This window comes from Capra hircus, chromosome 9 (genome assembly GCF_001704415.2).
Source record: "Capra hircus breed San Clemente chromosome 9, ASM170441v1, whole genome shotgun sequence".
NCBI lineage: Eukaryota > Metazoa > Chordata > Mammalia > Artiodactyla > Bovidae > Capra > Capra hircus.
The window spans coordinates 60,485,587-60,512,012 of record NC_030816.1 but is presented as its reverse complement, the minus strand read 5'-3'; the positions used below and the strand labels follow the sequence as shown (position 1 = coordinate 60,512,012).

At 37.4% G+C, this 26,426-nt stretch overlaps 1 protein-coding gene across 7 annotated transcripts in view; it reads left to right on the top strand.

The window, feature by feature from the left end:
* Nucleotides 1-26,426, top strand: part of AHI1 (Abelson helper integration site 1) — a 223,469-nt gene that overhangs the window by 129,921 nt on the left and 67,122 nt on the right. For 6 of the 7 annotated variants that reach the window (XR_001918550.1, XR_001918549.1, XM_018053237.1 and 3 more), the window contains one exon: nt 17,227-17,282. Coding sequence is in view for 5 of the 7 variants with exons in the window: in XM_018053237.1 (XP_017908726.1) it covers nt 17,227-17,282 (56 nt within the window). In the remaining 2 variants the exon portion in view is untranslated. Of the gene's footprint in view, nt 1-17,226; nt 17,283-21,800; nt 22,219-26,426 lie in introns of those variants that run through there. The other variant, XM_018053239.1, reaches the window with a different exon arrangement.

Here is a 26,426-nt window from a genome sequence, read left to right as displayed (position 1 = left end):
GACCTTCTGGTAATGATAGAGATGTCTAGATAATGTTGATTTGTATTTTCCAGAATTTTAAACATGTGTTTTCAGGAAGCTTTTTCCTTGAGTAAAAAGTGAATGAAAATGTAAAGAATTACTCTGTTTTTTTTTCTTTTTCTGCACATCTGAGAGCAAAGTTGATGACAAATATGGAAACTAAGAATTGACTAAGTGGAATGACTGGTCATTTTTTTAAAATAATTTAAGTGGTTTTTGCGATGTAAATGTTTGAGAAGTAAAAAGAACATTTTTCTAATGCTCTAATTTCAGTCAATTTACTTTTTTTTTTCAACTTTCTTCTCTGAAAAAAATTCAAATTATAATAATAATATAATAAAATTGAGGATGATTTTTGACTAGTGTCCATCTTTTCCTTTTTTTTTTAAAATCAAAACCAGAAATACTATATTTTAGTAGAAGCACTCTTAAAAAAGCTGTTACTGAGTTTAAAAAATAAAAGATTTTTTATACTTTATCAAAAATTAATTCATATAGTTTATCAACCAGTGTGTGTGGTGAGTTTACTATGTGTTAGGGACTATGCCAAGCCCTAAGGAAATGGAAGATGAAAGACTACCCTCAAAGTCCTCCCAGGCTAGTTGGGGAATATAGCAGGCAAAGAAATAGTTATAAGATATTGGAGAGATGATTTCAACAGGAGATAAGTGTAAAACACTCAGGAAACACAGAGAAAGGAATCGGCTTAATTAAATGTATTAATTCTGTGTTGTCTTTACAGTATAGAACACAATATTATCCATTTAAGACTGCTCTAAATGACAGCTTAGAGTTAGGAATCTGAATTTTGTTGCTGGCCTTTTATATGACTAATATGTCACAAGTCATGTCATAACCTTAATTGCTATGTTACTTCTTTCAAATGTGTCTCCCAGGACTATTCTGGGAATAAGTGAGTTAATACATAGAAAATCCTCCAGTTTCTTTTATATTAATGTGTATGAGTGACACTGTGTGTGTGTGTGCTGTGTATATTTGCCCTTCTTTTGAAAGAAATCCCAGTCTTTCACATCTCAAAGCTATTAAATCTAATTAGGCAGGTTTTGGGGTGTTTTTTTTTAATCAATTTAGAATTAACAAAGTTTGGGAATTTTTGCAGAGGTGATTTTGTTTTCCTTTTTTCTTAATTTTTCCTTTTGTAGTAATGTTATGAGACTTGATACTTAATGTCATCTCAGGCTTTTAAATCTGTATATTTTCAAGTGAAGATTTAATAAAGAGTTGAAAATAAAACACTTTAATGTTAAAGGCAGTTATAAATGCACAGTATAGCAGTTAGGCAAGTTAATGTACTTCTTAATATTCATTGGACTTTGAACAGGGAAAATATTAATACAATATAATCATATTTTTAAAATGACTTCTCATTGCTTTGAGTGGTCAAAAACATCTTCTAAACCGTCATGCTTATGTTCAAAATTTTCTTATCTCTCCCTAAAATTTAAATTGTATCTTTTATGACTAGACCTGGGAAAATGAGTTCTCTTTCTTATATTCTCAATACCATACCACTGTAGTAGATGAAAATAGCTTTCCATTATTAAATCCTTTCTAATGTTAATTTTCTTCTTTTGTATGTGTGCTTTGTTTATTCAATTATAAGTGAAAGTGAAGTCGCTCAGTTGTGTCCGACTCTTTGCAACCCCGTGGACTGTAGCCCCCCAAGCTCCTCTGTCCATGGGATTCTCCAGGCAAGAGTACTGGAGTGGGTTGCCATTTCCTTCTCCAGGGGATCTTCCCGACCCAGGGATCGAACCCAGGTCTCCCGCATTGCAGGCAGATGCTTTAACCTCTGAGCCACCAGAGAAGGGTGTTTAATTCCTGTACATGCAAAAACTGGGAATGCAAGATTCATTCATACATTCAATAAGTACCCAATGCGTACTTACTTTGTCCCAGGCGCAGTTCTAAGTGTTAGTGAATACATCAGTGAACCAAATAGATAATAATTCATGTGAGATAAGCTAGAAGAGACTATTGAAGAAACTAAGAACCATTAGGATGACTGTGAGATCAATAGCTTCGATATTTGCTGCCTCAAAAGACAATAAAGGAAACACTGAAAATACAAGCACGTACAGAAAGCTTTTTTTTAATGTTAAATGTCTTTTAAAAAATTCCTCATTGCAGCAACAAATCTGAATAAAAAAGAAATAAACTGAATTGTATGATTACCCTTCATCTTTTTGTAGCTGTACTTGTGATTTGCAAGAGACTACATAACATTGTTCAAATAATTAATAACAGTATTAAAGACAGATTAAATTATATTTTAATGATTAAATACCAGAATTGAAGTGTTTTGTCCTTGTCTCAATTTTGTTAGAAACATACTTGACTGTCCTCAGATTGAATATCTAGAACATGTCACAAAAGATATGATTTGCACAGACTTCAGTCTCTTTCATCAGAAATTGATGAAATACTAAAAATTCTGTTCAGTTCTTAAGTAGAAATAAGAACTGTGGGATTTTGAGGAGTGATTAGCTATCATAATTAAATGATTTGTGTATCAGTTTATGAGTCAGTTAAAGAAATACTAGCTTTATATATTCATTGGATCAGTAAATTTAATTTTTGACTGATATTTGGGAATAAATAGCACAGATCACTTAGAGACTGGTATAGCCAGGAAATCTTCCCAGAGGGTATGAGATGGAACTGAAGCACAGAAAGACTGAATTATACCCACTGTTGGTGTTGGGACTGAAGACATGAGTCACATTGTCTGAGCGATGTATTCTTCACCATATAGCTACTCACTTCTCCTTGCTTGCTTTATACTTTTTCATAAGCATTAATTTACTAGTCTCAGAATTTATGGACCTCTTTTACCCTACTTCCTAGTGTCTTAGGTGCTCATTCATGTTTACATACTTCTGGTGAGTGGCTTACTACCTGATGCCATGACTGACACAGGAAAGCCTACTAATTGTGGTTTGAATATTTGCTGCTCTACCTCTGTCTGTGATGTACAGATATCCAAACATTGTGGATTCAAGGGCTGTAGGCTTTGATGTTTCTGAATTTGGAGAAGTTTTTCCATATAATAAATGAAAAATGCAGTTTTCAAAGAATATTCTCTTTCTGAAATCTTTAAAATATGTAGAGGGCTTTCCATAGCATCTTGAAAAATCTGATATGAAATAAATATTAACATTTTAGCAAGTTAAATGAGGATAAGCCACTTTTAAAATTCACATTTATGATAAATTCCATTTTAGATGAATATTTAGAAAAATATGTGGAATATGGGATGCCTATACCTGTGGAGAATCTGTAGCCAGTTCTGCTGCAAAATGTTTTTGTAATTCTCATTTTCTCTATTCATGTATTCAGTCATTCAACACACGTTTATTGAAGATGAACTGTATGATGCAAGAAACTAAAACATGTTTTATTAAGTATAGTGATGGAAATGCTGTGATAGAGGATTGCACAGGAATACTAAGGGAGGGAGACATGTCGGAGGGCATCTAAATCAGTAGTGGGGTGAGGAGAAGAAAATCACCTAGTGTTTCCTGGAGAGCACAATGCTTGCTCTGACTTGAAGGGATGTCTGAATGGCTTTGCAGGCCGGTTTGAGTTAAGCAGTTCTCTGGCAGTGTGGGATGTCATTGGAAAGTTCATGGAACAAATCAGGGAGTTGGATTAGAAAGCTGTTTCAATAATTCAAATGATGAGTGTCCCAACAAGTAGTGAGATAGAGAGGAAGGAGCAGGCTTTATTTATATTTATTTGTATATATGTATATATACACATACACATATATGTGTGTGCATATATCTATATATATGCACACACCTATATATGTATGTATGTGTATGAAGTGAAGCGAAGTCGCTCAGTCATGTCTGACTCTTTGCGACCCCATGGGCTGTAGCCTACCAGGCTCCTCTGTCCATGGGATTTTCCAGGCAATAGTACTGGAGTGGATTGCCATTTCTTTCTCCAGGAGATCTTCCCAACCCAGGGATCGAACCCGGGTCTCCCGCATTGTAGACAGACGCTTTACCATCTGAGCCACCAGGGATATTTTATAATAAATTTTTAATAATAAAAAATTTTAATTAAATGCATGATAAAGTCAATATTTTCTCCTCAGGTTTTATGAGGCAAGCCATTAAGTTCTAACAAGAACTCATTATTAGAATTGCCAACCTTTGTCCCATAAATATTTAATTATATTGCTTGAAAGTGAAAGTGAAAGTCACTCAGTCATATCTGACTGTTTGAGACCCCATGGACTGTAGTGGAGTCCAGGCCAGAATACTGGAGTGGGCAGCCTTTCGGGGATCTTCCTAATCCAGGAATTGAACCCAGTTCTCCTGCATTGCAGATGGATTCTTTACCAGCTGAGCCACAAGGGAAGCCCTAAACCTTAGTTCTACATGTATTTAAAGGCTGTTGAAAATATATGGCAAATATAGAATTTTTTTAATTGAAGTATACTTGATTTACAATGTTATGTTGCAAGTGTGCAAAGTAATCATTCAATATTTTTATAGATTATATTCCCTTTAAAGTCATTATAAAATATTGGCTATCTTCCCTGTGCTATACAGTATGTCTCTGAGTGAGTGTGAGTGGTAGTCGCTCCCTTGTGTCTGACTCATTGCGACCCCATTTGCTATATAGCCCACCAGGGTCCTCTGTCCATGGAATTCTCCAGGCAAGAATACTGGAGTGGGTTGCCATTTCCTTCTCCAACAATATATCTTTATAACTTATTAATTTTACACATAGTTTATGCTTCTTAATCCTCTCTCTCTTACCTTGCCTTCCCCTCTCTTCCCTCTCTCCACTGATAACCACTATTTTGTTCTCTATATCTGTGAATCTGTTTCCTTTCTTTATATTCACTAGTTTGTTTTACAGTTTAGATTCCACATTTAGGTGATCTGATACAGTATTTGAGTTTCTCTGACTGCCTTATTTATTAAGCATAATATCCTCCACATCCATCCATGGAAATTAACTTGTTTGAGGCTGGGTAATATTCCATTATACACACACACATATACATACACCGCATCTTCTTTATCCATTCATTTGTTGATAGGTATTTGGGTGGCTTCCATACCTTGGCTAGTGTATATAATACTGCAGTAAATACGAGGGTGTGTGTATCTTTTTGAATTAGTGTTTTTGTGTTTTCCAGGTATATACCTGAGAGTAGATTTGCTGGATCATATGGTAGTTCTAATTTTAGTTTTCTGAGAAACCTCCATACTGTTTTCCATAGTGGCTGCACCAATTTACATTCCCACCAACTATGTACTAGAGTTCCCTTTTTTCCGTATCCTCACCAACATTTGTCCTTTGTGGTCTTTTTGATGATAGCCATTCTGACAAGTATGAGGTGGTATCAGATTGCAGGTTTGATTTGCATTTCTCTGATGATTGGTGAGATGGAGCATCTTTCCATGTGTCTGTATGTCTTCTTTGGAGAAATTGTCTATTCAGGTCACCTGCCCACTTTTTAAATCAGGTTATTTGTCTTTTTGATATTGAGTTGTATGTGCTGTTTATTTATTATGTATATTATTTATTGGTCATATCATTTCCAAATATTTTTTCAGTAGATAATCTTCTCATTTTGTCAGTGGTTTCCTTGGCTATGTAAAACCTTTAAGTTTAATTAGGTTCCATTTATTTATTTCTGCTTTCTGCATCCTTTGCCTTAGGAGAAAATGGGGAAAAAAAATTTGCTTCAATTAATGTCAAAGAGTGTTCTACCTATGTTTTCTTCCTGGAGTTTTATGATTTCCAGTCTTTAATTTAGGTCTCTCATCTGTTTTGAGCTTTTTTTTCTATCTGATGTGAAGAAATGTTCTAACTTCATATTTTTTTACAGTTACCTGTCCAGTTACCCCAGTGTCACTCATTGAAGAGTCTGTCTTTTCTCCATTGTTTATTCTTGCCTCCTTTGACAGACCTGTCTGTTGTAGGTCAATTTGATCATAAGTGTATGGGGTTTCTTCTGGGCTCTCTATTCTGTTCCATTGATCTATGTGTCTTTTTGCGCCAGTACCATGCTGTTGATTATTGCAGCTTTGTAGTATAGTCTGAAATCAGGGTGTATGATACCTCCAACTTTATAAAGATTACTTTGGCTGTTCAGGATCTTTTGTATTTCCATATAAATTTTAGGATTATCTTTTCTAGTTCTGTGTCATGGATATTTTGATGGGGATTGCTTTAAGTCTGTAGGTTGCTTTTAGCAATATGGACATTTTAACAGTATTATTAGTTCTTCCAGTCCATCCATAGTATCTTTCCACTTCTTTGTATCATCCTGAGTTTTCTTTATCAGTGCTTTATAGTTTATAGAGTGTAGATCTTTTACTTCCTTGGTTAAGTTTATTCCTAGGTATTTTATTCATTGTGATGCTATTTTAAAGGTCATTATTTTCTTGCTTTCTCTTTCTGATAGTTGTTGTTGTTGTTGTTTAGTCACCAAGTCATGTCCAGCTCTTCACGACCTCATGGACTGCAGCACACCAGGCATCCCTGTCCCTCACCATCTCCTGGAGTTTGCCCAAGTTGATGTCCTTGAATCGGTGATGCCATCCAACCATCTCATCCTCTATCCCTTCTTCTCATTCTGCCTTCAATCTTTCCCATGAGGGTCTTTTCCAGTATGTCAGCTGTTCGCATCAGGTGGCCAAAGCATTGGAGCTTCAGCTTCAGCATCAGTCCTTCCAAAGAGTATTCAGGGTTGATTTCCTTTAAGAGTAACTGGTTTGATCTCCTTGCTTTCCAAGGGAATCTCAAGAGTCTTCCCTAGCACCACAGTTTGAAAGCATCAGTTCTTCAGTTGATTACTACAGTGTGGAAAATCAACAGATTTCTGTATGTTATTATATCCTGCAACTTTACTGAATTCATTTATTAGTTCTAATAGTTTTGGGTGGAGACTTTAGGATTTTTCTGTTTATAATATCATGTCATATGCAAATGGTGACAGTTTTACTTCTTCCCTTCCAATCTGGATGCCTTTTATTTCTTTTCCTTTCTTTTGCTTTTTCTGTTTTGTTTGATTGCTATACCTAAGACTTCCAGGTGAGGTGAAGTCGCTCAGTCATGTCTGACTCTTTGCGACCCTGTGGACTAGCACCTACCAGGCTCCTCCGTCCATGGGATTCTCCAGGCAAGAATACTGGAGTGGGTTGCCATTTCCTTCTCTACGGGATCTTCTCGACCGAGGGATCGAACCCAGGTCTCCCACATTGGAGGCAGACGCTTTAACCTCTGAGCCACCAGGGAAGCCCAAGACTTCCAATACAATGATAAATAGAAGTAGTAAGAGTGGGCATCCTTGTCTTGTTTCTGATTTTAGAGGGAAAGCTTTTAGCTCATCACCATTGAGTATAATGTTAGCTGTAGGTTTATCATAAATGGCCTTTATTATGTTGGAATATGTTCCCTCCCATGTGGCACAGTGGTAAGAATCCATCTGCCAATGCAGCAGACACAAGAGATGCAAGTTCAATCCCTGCATCTGGAAAGATCCCTTGGAGTAGGAAATGGCAGCCAACTCCAGTATTCTTGCCTGAAAAATGCCATGGACAGAGAAGCCTGGTGGGCTACAGTCCACAGGGTTGCAGAGTCAGACATGACTGACCAACTGACCATACACACACACACATACACACACACACACTAATTTTGATGAGAGTTTTTATCATCAATAGTTGTTGAATTTTGTTTTTCTTTTTGCTATTCTGATCGGATGATTTGCATTGTTCTAGCTTTCAGATCATTTATGCATTCTTCTACATTACCTTGTCTGCCGTTAATTCTTTCGAGTATGTTTTTCATTTCAGTTATTGTATTCTTTAGTTCTGACTGGTTCTTTTTTATGATTTCTAGTTCTTTGTTAAAATTCTCACTTGTTCATCTGTTCTTTCCCAAGTTCAGTTAGTATTCTTATTACTAATAATTTGAACTCTTTTTCTGGTAAATTATCTGTTTCATTAGTTGTTCTTTCAGGGTTTTTTTCTCTTGTTCATTCACTTGAAATAAAAACGTCTGTCCTATTTTGCTTAACTTGCTATGTCTGTATGAAATTAGGTGAGACAGTTAACCATTACAGTCTTGAAGTCTTGAAGAGGTGTTCTTGGATGCGAGCATCCTATGTACTATGTTTGTGCCCACTGGCTTTGATGTTAGACTTGGATCTGAAAGGAGCAAGGGCTGTGCTTTGCCCTAGGGTATAGCAGCATCTGTCACCTTGGTGGGACCTGGGCTAGAGATGCAGGGGCTAGAGCTAGAGTCACATGTGAGCATGGGCTTCTCCTTTGCTCAGTGGGCATCACCACCGTATCAAAATTGGGGATGGGTCCCAAGGTTATGGAACAGAAGCCCTAAGGGGCAGATCTGAGCTTATTCTATTTCAAGTACATTCTCCCCACTACTGGCAATGGCACCTTCTCCCCGGAAAAGAGCAGTGCTGGAGCAACAGGAGCCAAAGCAGACATCCACTGCCCCAGGCTTGGGCACGTGCTGGGATGGTCACGGGACACCAGTCAGAGCTCCAGACCACGCCTGATCTGCTGCCTTCGCGAGTGTCAGCCACGGTCGCCTGCATCTGTTCACATGTGTGTTGGGTCCAGGCCAGCTCCATCCCGTCCAAGAGACCACTCTCCTCAACATGAGCACCTCTGAAAGCTGCACCAGACAAAAGGGGCTGGAGCAGGCATCCGGGGTGGGCTGGGTCAAGCGCTGAGGCAGTTGTGAGCCCTGGGCGGTTTCAGTTGGGTTCCTCTGCCTTTTTCAGGGAGTAAACACACAAGCGCATACTCTTCCTGAGTGAAGCCTCAATTTCTTACAGTCCTCCTGTGAGTCCCACTGGTTTTCAAACTCCGCTAAGGGGATTCATCTTCCTGATTTTGAACCTAGAGGTGGGATGCCCAATACATGGTTCAAACCTCTTACTCCCCAGGGAGGATCTTTGAGTCGCTGACATCCCCCTCCACTTCTGTGTCCCCTCCTTGGGGCACAGGTTCCAACCTGACTGCTTCTCCTCCCTTCCTCTGCAAATCTGTGTGATCTTTCTTCATAGGCTTGGGTGTAGAAAACCAGTCTCTGGTTTTCTTTCAATGAGGATACTCCACGTGTAGATGTTTTTTTGAGATGTTCATTGGCAGAGGTGAACTCAGCATCCTTCTGCTCTGCCAGGTTGATCTCCTTCTGGCTCGGATATTTTAAACATTAAACTCGAAATAATCATCCTGAATATATACAATTATGTTTAGTGTCAGTATGCCAGGTACAGTTTGAAGTATGTTTTATATTAATTAGCTAGTTGACTCCTCCCATCAGCCAGTGAGCTTCCCGTGTACTGAACGAGGAAATGAAGGCATAGAGTGGATAAATAACTTGCCCAGTTATCAGATATATCACATACCTGATCATTGCAAGAGCCAGTCTTTCTCTGAATCACAGAATAGCTCCAGAGTCAGAATGTAGTATACTAATAAATGGTCCTTTAGAATGGATTTTTTCCCTAATTGTAAAGGAACAAAATGTAATAGTAGAGAATTATAAGAAACTCATATCTCTGAACGGGACAGTGATTTTCCCAAAAAATTATTATTTTTAATAAACATAGTAGATTTATTGAGTGGAGCTATCAACATGTAAAATATAGTACATTCACGCATTAATTGTGAAGTTTTCTCTCATTTTTAGGAAGGTGTTGTAATCAATCCAGAGTGAGTGTTTTGATTTTTTGTTGGCTCTTTGTTTTAAATAATTCCAAGAAATTTTTTCAGTAAAAATTTTTAGCCTGTTTACTCTGCTTATATGGAATATTTTATAATTTTCAAAACCATTGAAAACTTGCTTGCCTACTTAAAGTCTATTAAGAGCCTACAGTCCTTTCTCAAACTTCATTTTGAAATATTTTAAAACCACAGAAAGGTGGAAAAAAATAGGTAAAATGAAACTTGATTTATATCTTCTGTTTTAAAACCTCATTCATATATCTGTCAAAAAGAAGGATATTATTTTAAATAACCAGAGTTTCATCATCTGGAGAAGGCAGTGGCAGCCCACTCCAGTACTCTTGCCTGGGAAACCCCATGGACAGAGGAGTCTGGTAGGCTGCAGTCCATGGGGTCGCTATGAGTCAGACACAACTGAGCGACTTCACTTTCACTTTTCACTGTCATGCACTGGAGAAGGAAATGGCAACCCACTCCAGTATTCTTGCCTGGAGAATCCCAGGGACTGGTGGGCTGCCGTCTATGGGGTCACACAGAGTCGGACACAACTGACATGATTTAGCAGCAGTTTCACACATCTGGGAAAATTAATGTACTATAATATCATTTAATAAGCAGTTCATATTCAGATTTTCCTAATTATGCCTAAGATGTCTTAAGTAATTTTTAACATTTATTTACCTATTTCATATAACATCTAGTCCAGATTAGAACTTACATTGGTCATTATTTCATTATAGTCTTATTTAATCTCAGGTCATCTAGAACCTCTTTTTGTTTCTTTGTTTTTCATGATTTTAACTTTTCAAAGAATCTGCCCAAGCCAGTTATCCTATAGAATGTCCACCATTTTGATTCTGTCTTGATTAAATCCAGGCAATACCTTTTTTGACAAGAATACTGTGAGTGACATGCCTTCTTACATCATTGTCCTACTATTGGGTTGCTATATTTAGGCTTGCATCTTTTTCTGAATATTTTAATATATCCTGTTAGTCTATGTGTCTATTCATGTGTCATCCCCACATTGCTTTAATTACAGAGGCTTTTATAATATATATTGATAGTATTTTTTTTTCAATCATTGCTCTTACCCCCGCCCCCCCCCACCCAGATTTTTCTAGCTATTCTTGCATGTTCTTCTATATTTTTATTTTATTTATTCATCTTGGCCTCACAGCTCTGCATGCAGGATCTTAGTTCCTGGCCAGGGATCAAACCTGTGTCCCCTGCCGTGGAAGTACAGAGCCCTAACCACTGGATCATCAGGGAATTCCCTATTCTGTATGAATTTTAGAATCAACTTGTCCAGTGCTAGGGTAAAAATTTTTTTACTGAAATCACCTTAAATTCATGTGCTGTTACATTGTCTTAGAACAAGGGATGTCTTTCCATTTGTTTAAGACTACGTTTATGTATTTTAGAACTGCTCTAACATTTTCTTCATACTGTTTTCTGTGGAGAAGGGAATGGCACCCCACTCCAGTATTCTTGCCTGGAGAATCCCATGGACGGAGAAGCCTGGTGGGCTACAGTCCACGGGGTCGCAAAGAGTCGGACATGACTGAGCGACTCCACTTTCACTTTTTTGGTATTTATTCTGGTGTTTTCTCTGTTATGATAATCTTGTAAATGGGATATTCTTTTTCACTGTATCTTCTAATTGGTTGTTTGAATATATAAAGAGTATTGATTTTATATATTAAATTTCATATCGTGCTGACTTTCTGCTTTATTAGTTCTGTTACTGGCTCTGTTTTAGCATTGGTTCTTTTGGACTTTTTGGGTGTGAATTGTATCATCTGAGTAACAGTTTTACTTCTTTTCCACTTCTTGAGAAGGGCCTGCAGTTTTCATACGGACATCTTTATATTAAATTTGGCAAGAAAGATCTTTGCCTTTTTAAACTGGTGTATTTTACTGGAATATAATAAACTGTATTTCATTTTCTCCTAGCCATAGATAATCAAAGCATAATTCTCCCTCTGCCCTATGTAGAGATTAATGGCAGTTTCCATAATTCATTTAGGATGATAGTTCTAGCAAAAAAAAAAAAAAAAAACAACTGTTTAGAAGGCTTCATAGAAGGGAAGGAGAGGTTCTCCTGTCCTCAGTGTGGTGTCTTATGCTTGATGGGTTGCCCATAATCATTTGGTGATGATACATAAGATTGCTGGAAATATGTTCTGACTTTAGAATTTGACATTTATTCCTGCCTGCTTTGTTTTTGCAATAAATCCAGTCATATTTTTCCTTCTTTCCTTTGATCATGGTCCTGACTTGAAGGTTGATAGAGTTTAAGGAAACTAAAGAATATATAATTCTGCTATTGGAATCAGTCAAGTATGAGTGGTATGAAACGTCATGTCCTGATTTTCCACTAAGTAAAATACCTAAAACATCTCTAGAAGCATAAAATTTCTTTATTATCTTTCTAGGGTATATTAATGTCTGGAAAATCAGGAAAAATTTTAAGTGATACTTTTCAGTTTTACAGTAGGTAAGGAAGTAGTTAACTAACCTTTTTAAAAAGAGTTCTAGAACATCGATTCAAACATTCTGATGACTAATGTACACAGCTAACACTACATTGTAGAATTTTAAGCCAGTGGCATAGCTTAGTTCATTCGGTTAACGTTTGAGTTAACTCTTGAGCACCTTCTGTGTTTCAAGCGGTTGGACCAGGCCCAATGGATAGAAAAATGAATTAAATCAGATCCTGACCACAGGGTCTAAACAAACACACAAATGGATCTGGAGAGCGTGTGACTTAAATACCTGGGTTTCAGCAATTGTACTGCTGCTCCTTGTTTTTGTACCCCATCTTCAGATTTGCTCTCTGAAAACAGCTGTTTCTTCTCTTTAAAATGGGGTTATCTTTGTTGTTTATTAGTTAACTTTGTTAAAATTCTTAATAGTTGTCAAGTTTTGTTCTGTTTTGTTTTTTTAATTTAAGGGATTCTTTAATTTTCCCATTGTTATCAATGGCACTATTAGTTGACTTCCCTGGTGGCTCAGATGGTAAAGAATTTGCCTGCAAGCCAGGAGACCTTGATTCAACCCTTGGGTTGAGAAGATCCTCTGGACGAGGAAATGGCTACCCACTCCAGTATTTGGCTAGCCGCTCCAGTATTCTTGCCTGAAGAATTCCACGGACAGAGGAGCCTAGAAGGCTACAGTCCATGGGGTCACAGAGTTGCTCAGATGACTAAGCGACTTTTACATTCACCAGTTGTATAGGGTTATTTGCTGTTTCCCTGGTAGCTCAGCTAGTGAAGAATCCTCCTGCAATGCAGGAGACCCCGGTTCGATTCCTGGGTCAGGAAGATCCCTTGGAGAAGGGAAGGGCTACCCATTCCAGTAATCTGGCCTGGAGAATTCCATGGATTCTATAGTCCATGGGGTTGCAAAGAGTCGGACATGACTGAGTGACTTTCACTTTCAGTTCAGTTCAGTCACTCATTGGTGTCCAACTCTTTGTGACCCCATGGACTGCAGCACGCCAGGCCTCCCTGTCCATCACCAACTCCCGGAGTTTATTCAAACTCATATCCATTGAGTCAGTGATGCCATGCAACCATCTCATCCTCTGTCATCCCCTTCTCCCCCTGCCTTCAATCTTTCCCAGCATCAGGGTCTTTTCAAATGAGTCAATTCTTTGCATCAGGTGGCCAAAGAATTAGTTTAGCATTTCAACTTCAACATCAGTCCTTCCAGGGAATATTCATACTGATTTCCTTTAGGATGGACTGGTTGGATCTCCTTGCAGTCCAAGGGACTCTCAAGAGTCTTCTCTAACACCACAGTTCAAAAGCATCAATTGTTCAGCACTCAGCTTTCTTTATAGTCCAACTCTCACATCCATACCTGACTACTGGAAAAACCATGGCCTTGACTAGCAGACCTTTCTTGGCAAAGTAAAGTCTCTGCTTTTTAATATGCTGTCTAGGTTGGTCATAACTTTTCTTCCAAGGAGCAAACGTCTTTTAATTTCACGGCTGCATTCACCATCTGCAGTGATTTTGGAGCCCCCCCAAAAATAAAGTCAGCCCCTGTTTCCACTGTTTCCCCATCTATTTGCCATGAAGTGATGGGACCGGATGCTGTGATCTAAGTTACTGAAACTCCTTACCAGAGTTAGTTTTCTCTGCAGGCTCATGACTGTGGTCCCAACTGTACTGCTGGATGTCTGAGCTATAGCATAACAGTGAAAGGGAACCTGTGCCACTGTTGCTGCTCTACTGAAGCACAGGAGTAAGCGTCTCCTCTCAAGTCTCATCAGTGGCAGATTCAGCCATCTCCCAGTAATTGGCCCTGGAAGCAGATTCCTCCAGGTGGATGGAGCCCTTGGTACATTTGGCCCCCTTTGAGGACCATTGCGGTCCATAGGATCTGCCAGACCCTAGGTGCACTACCAACATTAAACTGACAAAATAGCCAGTTACCCAGAGAAAAAGGGGGCAACAGGGGATGAGATGGTTCAATGGCATCACCAACTCAATGGACATGAATTTGAGCAATCTCCAAAAGATAATAAAGGATAGGGAAGCCTGGGGTGCTGCAGTCTGTAGGGTCACAAATAATCAGGCACAACTTAATGACAGAACAACAACAGAGGATTTATAGCTTCTGCTGGCTGAAAGACCTCAGTGAACTCTGGAAATCCCATTTTCTGCCCACATCTTGAGAAGAGGCCTGTTTTCTGTGCACAGGTCTTTGCTCAGCACCAAAGAGGATGCAGTCCTCCCATCCCACCCCCCTGCCTGATCCATAGGCTGTGAGATCCCAGAAAATAAACTTCATCCTCTGAGATATGTCCAGTTGTGCCATTCCTTGTGCCTTAGTTTCTGTAGGCCTCTGGAAGGGAACTAAACATGATTTCAGATTTTAAAAGCATTAAGCAAAGTGAAAAAGAAGATGCTAACCTAGAAGATTAAGTGAACGATTTTCAAAAGATAAAAATTAAGAAGGTAAAAATAAAATGAGGTGAAGAATTAAATAAAATAAAGTTTCCCAGAGAAGAATGATAAGATTCTGCAGATTAAAGGGCTTATCAAGTCCCCAAAAAGATTAATTATAACAAAGACATGCTTAGACACACCCTAGTGAAAGTAGTTAGTCTTTTTTTCAGGCCTTCAGCTGGCTTGATGAAGCCCAGTCACATTGTGGAGGGCAATCTACATTATTCAAGGTCTGCTAATTTAAATGTTGATTCCATCCAAGAAATACTTTCACAGAAACATCTGGAATGTATGACCAGATGAAAGTGAAATAAAATATAAATATAGATATTTTAGGTAAAATTTACTTAAAATAGCAAACTATTTGGGATTGTTTTTCCTTAAGCTTATTCCTTTCTGTATATTCTCTGTTGAAAGCTTGAACAAACATGTATGATTTATTTCCAAATGGCATAATTTTTGTAGGCAATCTAAATTGAAAACTAAGCTTATGTCTATAGATAATCCATTTTAAAATTCTAGTTTTCAACACATTCTTATCCTGAAGTTGAAACTGTAAAATACGCATTTTTTTCTTTGTACTTTCATAAGCTAAGGATGTAGATTTTAGGGGGTTTTAGTTTTTTTATTTTTTCCATCACTTTGAAATTACTCTCTAATTGGATAAGAAGTTTAAAATCAGTAGTCAGCCAAGGCCTGTTTTATGGCAGTCAGGTTACAGTAGTGAGAACACATATGTAAGATGTTGCTGATTCCTGAACCCTGTGGTATGACCACTCTCATTTAAAAGCCAGAGTGTTGTGCCACTGTTCTTAGTGGTTGCAGCTAGAGAGGATTGTGAGAATGTGGGGGCTGGAGAGATGAGGATTTCACCATTAGTTCTGTATACTTCAGTGTCATTAAAGTCTACAGTAACAGTCAGCATTATTTGAATATTTTCAAATGTTTTACTTGGGTTTTTAAATGGTTTATTCAAGGCCAGTGTTATCTATAAGTAAAAATGTCTTTCCATCAAAATTAAAGACACAGTTATTGATACATTGAAGACAGAGCTGTTAATTTGCTATCTAGTGTTTCTTCAAAGAAGGACACCTGTTTTACTAGACTCTTAAGGTCAGAAATCATAATTTATCCTTTATAATCTTATCTTTTTTATTTTTTATATGTTTTTTTAAAAATCGGAACATAATTGCTTTACAATGTCATGTTAGTTTCTGCTGTACAACATCTTGAATCAGCCACATGTGTACATATATCCCCTCGCTCCCACCCTCCCATTCTACCCCTCTAGGTCATCACAGAGCACTGAGCTGAGCTCCCTGTTATAATTTATCTTTTACCACTGAGTTCCAAATAGCTACTTAAAACTGTAATAAGTATTAGTTGAGTGAATAAAGAGAGTATAATAGTTTATACTTCACTGGCTAACAGTAGATATTAAAAATATTTTTTAAATGAAACAAATTACTTTTAAAATCATGTTTAAATCACTTTGTTCATTTTGAACATACTCTTGCAAAAGTGATCAAAAGCTATTTCTTTGTGTTCATCTCACTTATTTGTTGTCCTTTAAGAAAAATGAGTTGAAGGCCTACAGATGAGAGTATCAAGTGTTTTGTTTCAGCTAGGAATTGTGCTATTTGCTATTGACAGTACTTTGCAATTCTCACTTCTAAGCTGCTCTGCATGACAGCTTTTAGCATTATTTAAACAAACTATTAAACTCCTCTCATGTTGGTTTGCTGACTGACAGAGATTGAAAAGTAAATGAGAGCCACACCTGCGTTCATTTTAAACTTGACCTTGACTTTGAACCAGTATCTTTACAGATGAGATGCAGTATGTTACATCCTTAGAAGATGTTTATTACAAAGGAAGGTAGTAGAGGACAGTGGGAACAAAAAGATAAATGTATGCATGATAAAATGATTTTTCTCAAGGTTAGCAGTCTATATTGTCATTTTAAAGGAGAGAATGAAGGGAACTTTTTTTCTTCAAGTACCTCTGTGGTGATTGAATAAATAGCTGACTATCATAGTAGGAAGTCAGATGATCAAAGGGAAATTTGAATAGATTTATTTATTCTTTTTGAGAAAATAAGAAAGTGATTCTTTTCATAGACTTTTCATATTTCTCTATGAAAACTTGATGACCTCAAGACAGAAGCAAAACTTTGATCCAAGAAACGCAGCAGAGGAAGATAATGGTATAATTTCTGAGCTGAGAACAGTAAGGACACATCTTGTGCTATTGCTATATGACAGCTGAATGGGGAAATTGGCTTTGCTCTCCTTAGGTCAGGTCTCTTAGTTAACTAAACTCTCCAGCTGTTTCTGACCAGAGAATTCATGATGCCACTTTAAAGGATTCTGCCATCCAAACAAGGTTTTTCCCTTGTAAGCTGTAGGAGTTATGTCTTGCTGACATAAATGTTTTTAAAATAAAATGTTTAGGTGTAATAAGCAAATATTCACAATCTTTTCATTTCACAGGGATTATGAGCATAGAAAGAAAGCCTTGTAACCACCATGCAGATACAGCACCAACGGTAAGGCAGTCTGTTTCTACATTGCTAAAACTGTTAAGAAGGCACGAAATGATGCTGGTTGTAGTGACACGAAATGTCATTGTAGAAAACTATTGTAACCTACCTTTTGCCAAGAGTTCTATCTCTTTAAAAATTAACCTTAATGAAGAAAAACTACCAATTTTTGCTAAGATACAGGAAAGTAAGATGCTCTATCAATTTTATAAGTACTTATTTATATTAGTGTTATGAATAGAATGGTTTTTAAGAAGCTTTATACTTTTGATAAAGTACTTAACATCTTTATGCAAATTGATTTACACCCTTGTGAAAATGAGCGTTATTTTGTGCACTAGCATCATGATTTTTAGAGTGAATGTTTTGTAATAGTGAAAGTAGGCCATTATGCTTCATTTCTCCTGTAGATTACTATGCTTTATTACTATAGAAGTGAAATCTAATCTTTTACCCCTCTTCTATTATGACCAGACAACAAAAGACGTTTGATAATTATGGTGTCTATTTACTATATTAAAAAGAATTATAGAAGATAGTTTTGAAGAAAGACAATTAAATTTCCCTTTTAATCTCTGTACATAGTATTTGTATGTATGAAATACACAGCAGTTGCTGGTTCCCACTTCAAAGATTTATATAAAATAGACTAGAGTGTATCTCTTACTAAACACATTATTGTTTCTTATCCTTTCGATATAATAAATCTTTCAAGTACTCCATACAATTCAGCATTTCCTATTGTGAGGAAAGCTTTACTAAAATACCATTTTTAAGAAAATAAGAAAGTATTAAGCTGTATTTTATTGATAATCAATATTTTTCTCACAGACAAATTGATTCCATTGTCTGTTTGTAATAAATCCATATAATTGATTCAGCATGTTTGGTAACTTAATGTGTGGGACTTCAGAAAAGACTGGTGTTTGAGGAATTAATCATGAAAAGTACATGTGCATCGTGTGTTCCACTTATCCTTTAGTGAGTATGCTAAAACAATTACATTATGTAAATTTTATTCATTAATATTAAAAATAGAAGGCTATAGCAGCCAATTACTCAAAACCCTCTTCTTCAGTAGGAGCAAGGAAATGGGTTGAGAAGGGCTCACAGTAAGCAAAAAAAAGATGGCGGCAGCAAGAACTAGTCACCAGATCATTGTATCAAATAATGCTACTTTTGCCCTTTGCATTTAAAATATTGGGAATAAGAAAATGGTGTTTTAGCCATATTTCTAGATACATCATCAGTCTGGGATGAGAGGTGCTGACACCACAGCTGATTCTACCAAACTGAAGAACATGTAATAAAACTAGACCCTGTATGGGATGAACAGTGAGGAATGAACGTTGTGAAATTAGCCAGTACCTACCATGATGCTGGCATATTTAGGACATGGTCTGTTGTTTGAACTTAAAGATTAAAATGGGTCATGAACTGAAAAAAAAAAAAAGGAAGGCTAGCAACTGTAGAAAATTATTATTTTAAGCTATTTGAATAATCTACTCATTTGGTTATATACTTTTGAAATTTATTTTATTCCTGTAGGCTGCTCTGCAGCACCGTGTTTACATTTCTAGGTGTTTTGTACATTTTGGAACTCAGAAAAGTGCAACCTGTAAGGTGTTTTTGTCTCACTCTGTAGGCTGATGGGAGATTCCCATGTTAATTAAATGATAATAGAACCAAATAGTCACGAAATCCTGAGAAATAATGATAGCACCATTTGCAGAAACGCCCTAATCTCAAAATGACACCAGTGAATTAGGAACAAAATCGAATGCATAATGGTTTAGATATTGTGGGTCTTTGATTATGTTTGTCCAGTTGGATTATTAAATGGTGGCTCCTAATATATTAATAACATATATATTCTGTGTAGTCAGTAAGTTTGAAAATACTTCATTTATACAGACACTCTCCAAACACTCATTACTTCTCCAGGTTCGATTTGAGCCAGTCTTCCTTTCTGACATCTCTTTCTGAGCTCTTCTCCTCCTGTCTCTCTTTGGCAAATTAAGCTTTCTCCTCTTGCCCACAGTTCCACAGCTTGCTGCCTTACCAAAGTTACCCTTGGCCCTTTCTCCATAACTGCTAAACAGAATCACAACTCTGTTCATTACGCAATCTTTTCTGGGCCCCAGGGTAGGTAAAGTCTAATTTTCATAGAAATATAATTTTACCTAATTTCCATCCTTTGTATCAGTGTGCCCTTATTTTCCCTAAAGAGTTTAAGAGAAGAAAATATTTAGAGATAAAAGAAATAAGAAAAAGTCTGTCTGAAAATTTAACAAAATGTGATACATATAAATTCAAACTTTTCAGCCAGTACTGGCTGAAAAGGAGAGATACTCCTTGTGCCTGGGGGAAAAAGTAAAGGGGGAATGGGCTAGGATTTCAGAATGGCTGAGGCTTCTGACTGACCCTTGGTCTCATACCTAGCCACCAGTTTCTAGCCAACCTCTCTACGTTTTCTCTTCATCCAAGTACTACCATGAAATAGCTGGGGTCTAAGGGGGTGCTAGATGCTAGGTATGACTATTCAGCAAGGGAAGGAAACAAGACTTTCTCAGGCCTCCTTGAAGGAGAAAAATGTGTTTCTTAATGTTTCAAGTTGGAATGAACCTTTCTGTAAATATATGGTTACAGAGAACCTGTAACCAGGTTGATCCTGTAGCCTTATAGTGGGATGCACCTATATCAAGTGAATATAGGTTAGCCTAAGAATAAAACCCCTTTTGTCCCTTGGTTCTGTATTCTTTCTCACTCAATTTACTCATTTCCTTTTTCCACTTATTACATGAATTTCAATTTACTTAGATTTTTTTTTTCTTTTTGACATGCGTAATACCGTATCTGTGTTTGGAGGTGTCTTGGTGTCTTTGATACAAAGTAAAACAGAATGTCCCCTAATGGCATGACCTTGTCCACCAAGAAGAATCAAACCTCTCTTCTTCACTGACTATAATCACTACTTTTTTTTTTGCAGAGTTCTGCATTTTTTCATATCCAGGAGTATATTTTCAAGTTTTTTTTTTTTAAGAAATATAAATTGAAAGTTATATTACCTCAATCTGCATATTTTAAAATATCTCTCATTTGTCTTTGTACAAGACAGCTTGCCAGGGGTTCTAGTCCTTTTCCCTTCAAAACACTTGGAAGCTGATCATCTTAAGATGCCTTCTGTCATTTAGTACTTTGGGAGACAGTAAATATCAGTATGATAGTTATCCCTTTGTTTAGGTAGTCTGTTTTGCCTGTTCACATACTACAGATTTTCTTGTATTTTCTTTATATCGAATATCTTAGCTCAGATTTGATGCATAAACATGTGGCTTTCTTTTCACTGATTTTTGGCCTGAATGGTATTCACTCAGATATGTTAAGTTACTATTATAGGAAAAGCAAATAAGACATGATACAATCATAATATTAAGATCATTGTTATTGTTTAGTCGCCAAGTCATGTCCAACTCTTTTGCAACCCCATGGACTGGAGCCCTGCCAGACTCCTCTGTCCATGGGCTTTGCCAGGCAAGAATACTGGAGTGGGTTACCATTCCCTTCTCCAGATCGTCCCGATCCCAGCTCAAACCCGAGCCTCCTGCATTGGCAGGCAGATTCTTTACTACCGAGCCACCTGGGAAACCCTAATATTAGTTTATGCGAAAATAATTAGATCATGCCACTTTAAGAGCTAGTTGCTGCACCTGCTTATAGCCTATAGCAAGTTAAGGATAATATCAAACTCAGATTAATCAGAGGTCATTGTCCGAACTCGAAAGGCAGGTGTAAAAGTTAGTTAATAGTTAAATCAGCATAGGCTTCAGTCCCTGTGTTACTTTAAAGTCCCATAGTTACTTTAAATAAAGGACTTATTTGCAAACCAAAGAGAAATAGCAACTAACATAAGGAAGTTTTCCACCCACATGTTTGGTCTTTTCTTATTGTAAGTTGTTACATGAGAAACATGATTAAAACCTACCTGCCCTTTAATGTACAGTCATATGCACAGCAGTTCCCGTAGCTTTTCCTATTTTCTAGTGGAATTAAAACATGGTAAACCATGTTGAACATATAAAGAATTTTTAGTGATTTGAGGAAAACTGTTTTTGAATCTCTTCCAGTGAAAACAGGTAAGATAAAATTCAAATAACATCAATATGGCCTATTGTAGTCAACCATTTTTGTAAAGTTTCTCCTGAGACGTCAAAGTATTAGTCTAGTCGCTCAGTGGTGTCCAACTCTTTGCAACCCCATGGACTGTAGCCCACCAGGCTTCTCTGTCCATGAGATTCTCCAGGCAAGAGTACTGGAGGATCTTCTCCAGGTAATCTTCCCTACCTAGGGATCAACCCCAGGTCTCATGCATTACAGGCAGATTCTTTACTGTCTGAGCCTCCAGGGAAGCCCAAAACTTCTGTTCATACATTCCAAACATGTAATGCAAATACTATTTCTTTTTTTTAATTTATTCAGTGATCTCACAACCTGCATTAATGAGAACCACTTTTCTTTTAACAGGGATTTTTTGTCCATTTACAAAATTACAGCTTATGTTTTTGTAGAAGTCTGCGCATCTACCACAAGTTGAAACAAACTCCAGGCTGTCTCATAAGAATTATACCAGTTATAGAACACTGTTGCCATCTGTCTAAGTGTTGCATAAATTATTAAGAATTAAAATATCCTAGCTTGATTGGAAATTTAAATGTTGATTCGTTTTTCTTCGTTGTTGTAAGACCAATTTAACAAGCTATTCATTTATTCCACAGTTAAACTCCCTCTAGGTTTTCTAAGAGTTTGATTGATAAACTTTCATTACATGATTTTTCATCAGTGGTTAACTTTACTGTGTTTTAGAGTATTTTCCTATTCTGAAAATATATCTGGGATATTTGCAGTGTTGCTTGCCCTTAACAGTACACTTGTTAATAAATATACCTACAAATTAAACTTTTTTCTGAGCTTCCTTTGGATTATATGATTATGGTTTGTATGATATTAATTCTACAACATTTTGAGTTGTTTTTGTTGTTAGATTATTATCATTGTTTATCTCACTCTGTGTTCACAAGATTGCTACATATTGCATTATCACATATTAGCTTAATATACTTTATACATATGTTTACATAAAATATGTCTTTCACATTTTAACATACTGTCAGAGGCAGCTTGTTTATAGATAAATACATGAGTTCAAGTGAAATGTCTTTGATCCAAAGAAGCACTTTATTTTCTCTAATCTATAGAATTTTCCAGGAATTCATAGTATGTAAACTACAGTGAATGTGCCCCTATAAAACTCATAAAATACAGCCTATGGCCAATCTCTTCCTGAAGGTAATTGCAGGGTGGAGAGGGAACTGATAAACTGTAAGCTTTTATAACTTAAGTCATAAAAGAATCTGTTTTCACTTATCAATAAAGTAGCAATTCAGAGCATTTCTATTGAAATTCAAGTGTAAGTCCAAAATAAGTTTCTCTAAAGACCACTTGTGACTTGTCTATAACATTTTTCTTAAGTATCTGCATGTTTTTCTCCAGACATTGTAAATTATGAAGCTTATGTTGATTTTTCCCATTAGCATACTCTACTGACATATGTTTTTATCAGATTTTTCCCCAAATCTCTTTTGACTTTGCTAAATTCCTCTACCTGACAAAGTTTTAAAATTCTGAAAGTGTCATATTCCTGGAGAACTGTCATACAACAGTGGCATAATAGGAATTTATTTCCTAAACCATCAACAAACATTAGGTATACAGTACCCATAGAACAGTACAATACCAAGTGCTGGGTGGTTGTGAGAGTTGTATGGGGGAAAGTAGCAATGTAGAAAAGTATAAACATGTTTTGTGTCTCTGAGTAACTCTTGGTCTAATTTGAAAGTGAAGTGAGATCAAAGTGTTAGTTGCTCAGTCGTGTCCAACTCTGCAATTCCATGGACTGTAGCCCACCAGGTTCCTCTGTCCATGGAATTCTCCAGGCAAGAATACTAGAATGGATGTCCGTTCCCTTTTGTAGGGAATCTTCCCAACCCAGGGATTGACCTCGAGCCTCCTGCTCTGCAGGCACATTCTTTACTGTCTGAGCTACCAGGAAGGCCTGTAAGCAGTTAAACCTCAACACATGAATTGAATATAAGTTCAGAGCAATGAATACAGATGTCATGTCACTAAGGCAACTTGTACTCAAGTATAGGAATATGGTATGGGATTTGAGTGCCATAGGAATTCCCAGGGCTTGAGTGGTTTGGGAAGGCTATTTAGAGTAGGAAGGTGCTTAACTGAATCATAAAGGAAATATGGGATTTTTAAAAAGAGTAGGATACTGGAGTAACAGTGTGACTGAAGATAGAAGGAGAAGGGAAGTACACAGTTTATAGATGGAGACGGTTGGCATGAAGCAGAGCTTTTCAGAACTCTTCTTAATCAGAGATAGATTAAGAAAAGGTAATTGGGGCATGATTTATCAAGATCATTGGATATTAAACAAAGAATTGAGACTTTTATCAGTATAAGCAACAGTAAGGCATTTGAGCATGAGAATAATATGACCAAGGGGTGATTTTTTTTTTAATTAAAATAAAAGCACACATGAAATTGTAGGTGGTGGAGACCAGAAGAAAGTAGGTGCTCTGTGAACCTGTTATAATCCACTTTCCAAGGTGTTAAGGATCTGAACAAGGAAGGAACAGTGGAAATGGAAATAGAAGTATGCTTATGAGAAATATTTGGAAACTAGAGTCAATGATGGAAACTCAAAAGTAAAGAGGTAACACAGGAGACAGACATAGGTTACTGAGAGAATGATGACTGTTAACAGATTTTTTTAAAATAGGGATACAGGATGATGTTTAGAGAAGAATAGATTCTGTATTAGACGTGTTAAATTTCACATAACCATAGGCCATGTACAAGTAGAAATGTTTAGCAGAGAACTGAGAATATAGGCTTGGACCTCAGAAAAGAGGATGCGTTTGAAGATCTGCATTTGTTCTGATTGAGAGAGCCACACTGCACAGCTCTGGGCTCCAGAAGGGAGGTCCAATGGTCAGAGGGCCCAGGCCTCAGTTGTGGGAATCCCATGCATCATCATGGATAGGGAGCAAGCAGACTCTTCACAACAGGTGTCCAAAGGCCTCGTCCTGGAAGGAGGCAGATACCCAGTCTTTAGAAAAAGCTCGGTCAGAAACCAGTCTGTTTCTAGTCATTTCCCAAGTTTGTTCTCCACAGAGTTATGTATCTGTCCAAGGCATTGGTGGTGGTGTTTAGTTGAGAAATTGTGTCCAACTCTTTGTAACCCCATGGACTGTAGTCTGCCAGGCCCCGCTGTCCATGGGATTGTCCAGGCAAGAATATTGGAGTGGGTTGCCATTTCTTTCTCCAGGGGTTCTTCCCTACCCGGGGATTGAACCCACGTCTCCCGCATTTGCAGGAGGATTCTTTACCACTGAGCCATCAGAGAAGCCCATATCCAGGGCATAAATATGATCATATGTTAAAGGTCTTGGGGTGCACCCCATCTCCAACCAGTTGAAGGCCAAGCTGTGTAGCATGTGATTTGAAGCCTTTTGCTACCTTTTTAGACTTACTTCCAGCTTTTTCCTCATGCTCACGCTGACTGCTCTGAGCTACTTTTAGATCCCTAAACATGTCCAGGTCTCTTGCAGTGAGGAGTAATTTTAGAAGAGGGCTTAGAGAACACTGAGTCCAGACTAGATGTCCTGGCTTGAAGTCCTGCTTTGGCCACTTTTACTCCATGTGACTTCAGACAAGATTCTTTATCTCTTTATCTGCAAATGAGGGAATACCTACTTCAAGGATCATTGTGAGGAATGAATGAGTTGAGACACATTCCACTCAATATGTTTCTGTATAACAGATATTGGATATTATTTCATCACAGGAGATGGCCAGATAATAAGAACAAGACCATGTCCCGAACCTAAAGTCAAGAATCCAAGGGAGGACCCCAGAGTCCCAGCTAGAGCTGGGAAACCAAAAGCAAGGAAATCTGACAAGTGTTGCCTCAAAGGCCTACCTGTGTCTTGATCAACCTCCTTTCTTTTTCTCTTTTCATTTTTTAAAGTTTTTTATGTATGTATATATGTATTTGCATATTGTGGCTTTTTCCAGCAGTTAATGCAGAAATTCAGTTACACCAGGACACAAACATATAAACTAGAACTGTCTTGGGCAATCCTAAATGTGTGAGCACCTTGTCCATCCATTCTGTAAGTCATAGCAGCCAGAGTGATCTTTCTAAAATGAGAATCAGAATGGATTATCCTCCTTTTTAACACTCCTCAATAACTTCCTCTTACATTTAGAATAAACCCCAGATCCTTTCCTCGGGCTTACAGGGCCTTGCATGATTTGGTCTCTGCCTACCTCTTCAGCATCAACTTATAATATTCTCTGCTCTGAGTTTCTGGAACACAGCCAGCCTTACTCACACTCACCTATCAGCCTTGAACATTTGGCCTTTCTGCCAGGAATATACACACCCTTTGGCATAATGGGCTTTTTCTTTAGATCCCAGTAAATGTCAGGCGTTCAGAGGATCTTCCTTTAGCACTCTATCTGAAGTAGATGTTCCCCACTTAGTCTTTTTTATTGCACTTTTTTTCCCTTCTTAATGCTTATCTCAATTTGTAATTTTTTGTTCAGTTATTTGCATGTTTATCTTTTTGTCTTCTTCAGTCAAATGGATGTAAATTTCCTGAAAGTAGGGGCCACGTCTATTTTCATCACCGTTTCTTACAGATTGTCAGCATGTACAGTTTAAATGAGTAAAGGCTGAAACTATAGAAATACGTGCAAAGAGCTAGACTAGACCTCAGGGATGTCCTTATTCAGAAGGTTGGAAAAAGCCCCGTGGAAGACAGATAGAGAAGAGAGACATAGAAAGTCAGGAATCGTGTAGCATCTTGGAAGCCAGGGGACTCTAAACAGAGGGTGTTTTTGTGCTGTCATGGGTAGTCAGAAATGTTTGGGAGATTGGGAGCAGAATGGAAGCATGATAAACTGGAAGCAGTTTGGGAAACTGTCTTGAGAGGAGGATGGAAAATGCAATAGCAGTTAACATAGCCTTGTGTGTATATTGTTGACTTACACAAAAGAAAGTAATGTTGTGTCAAA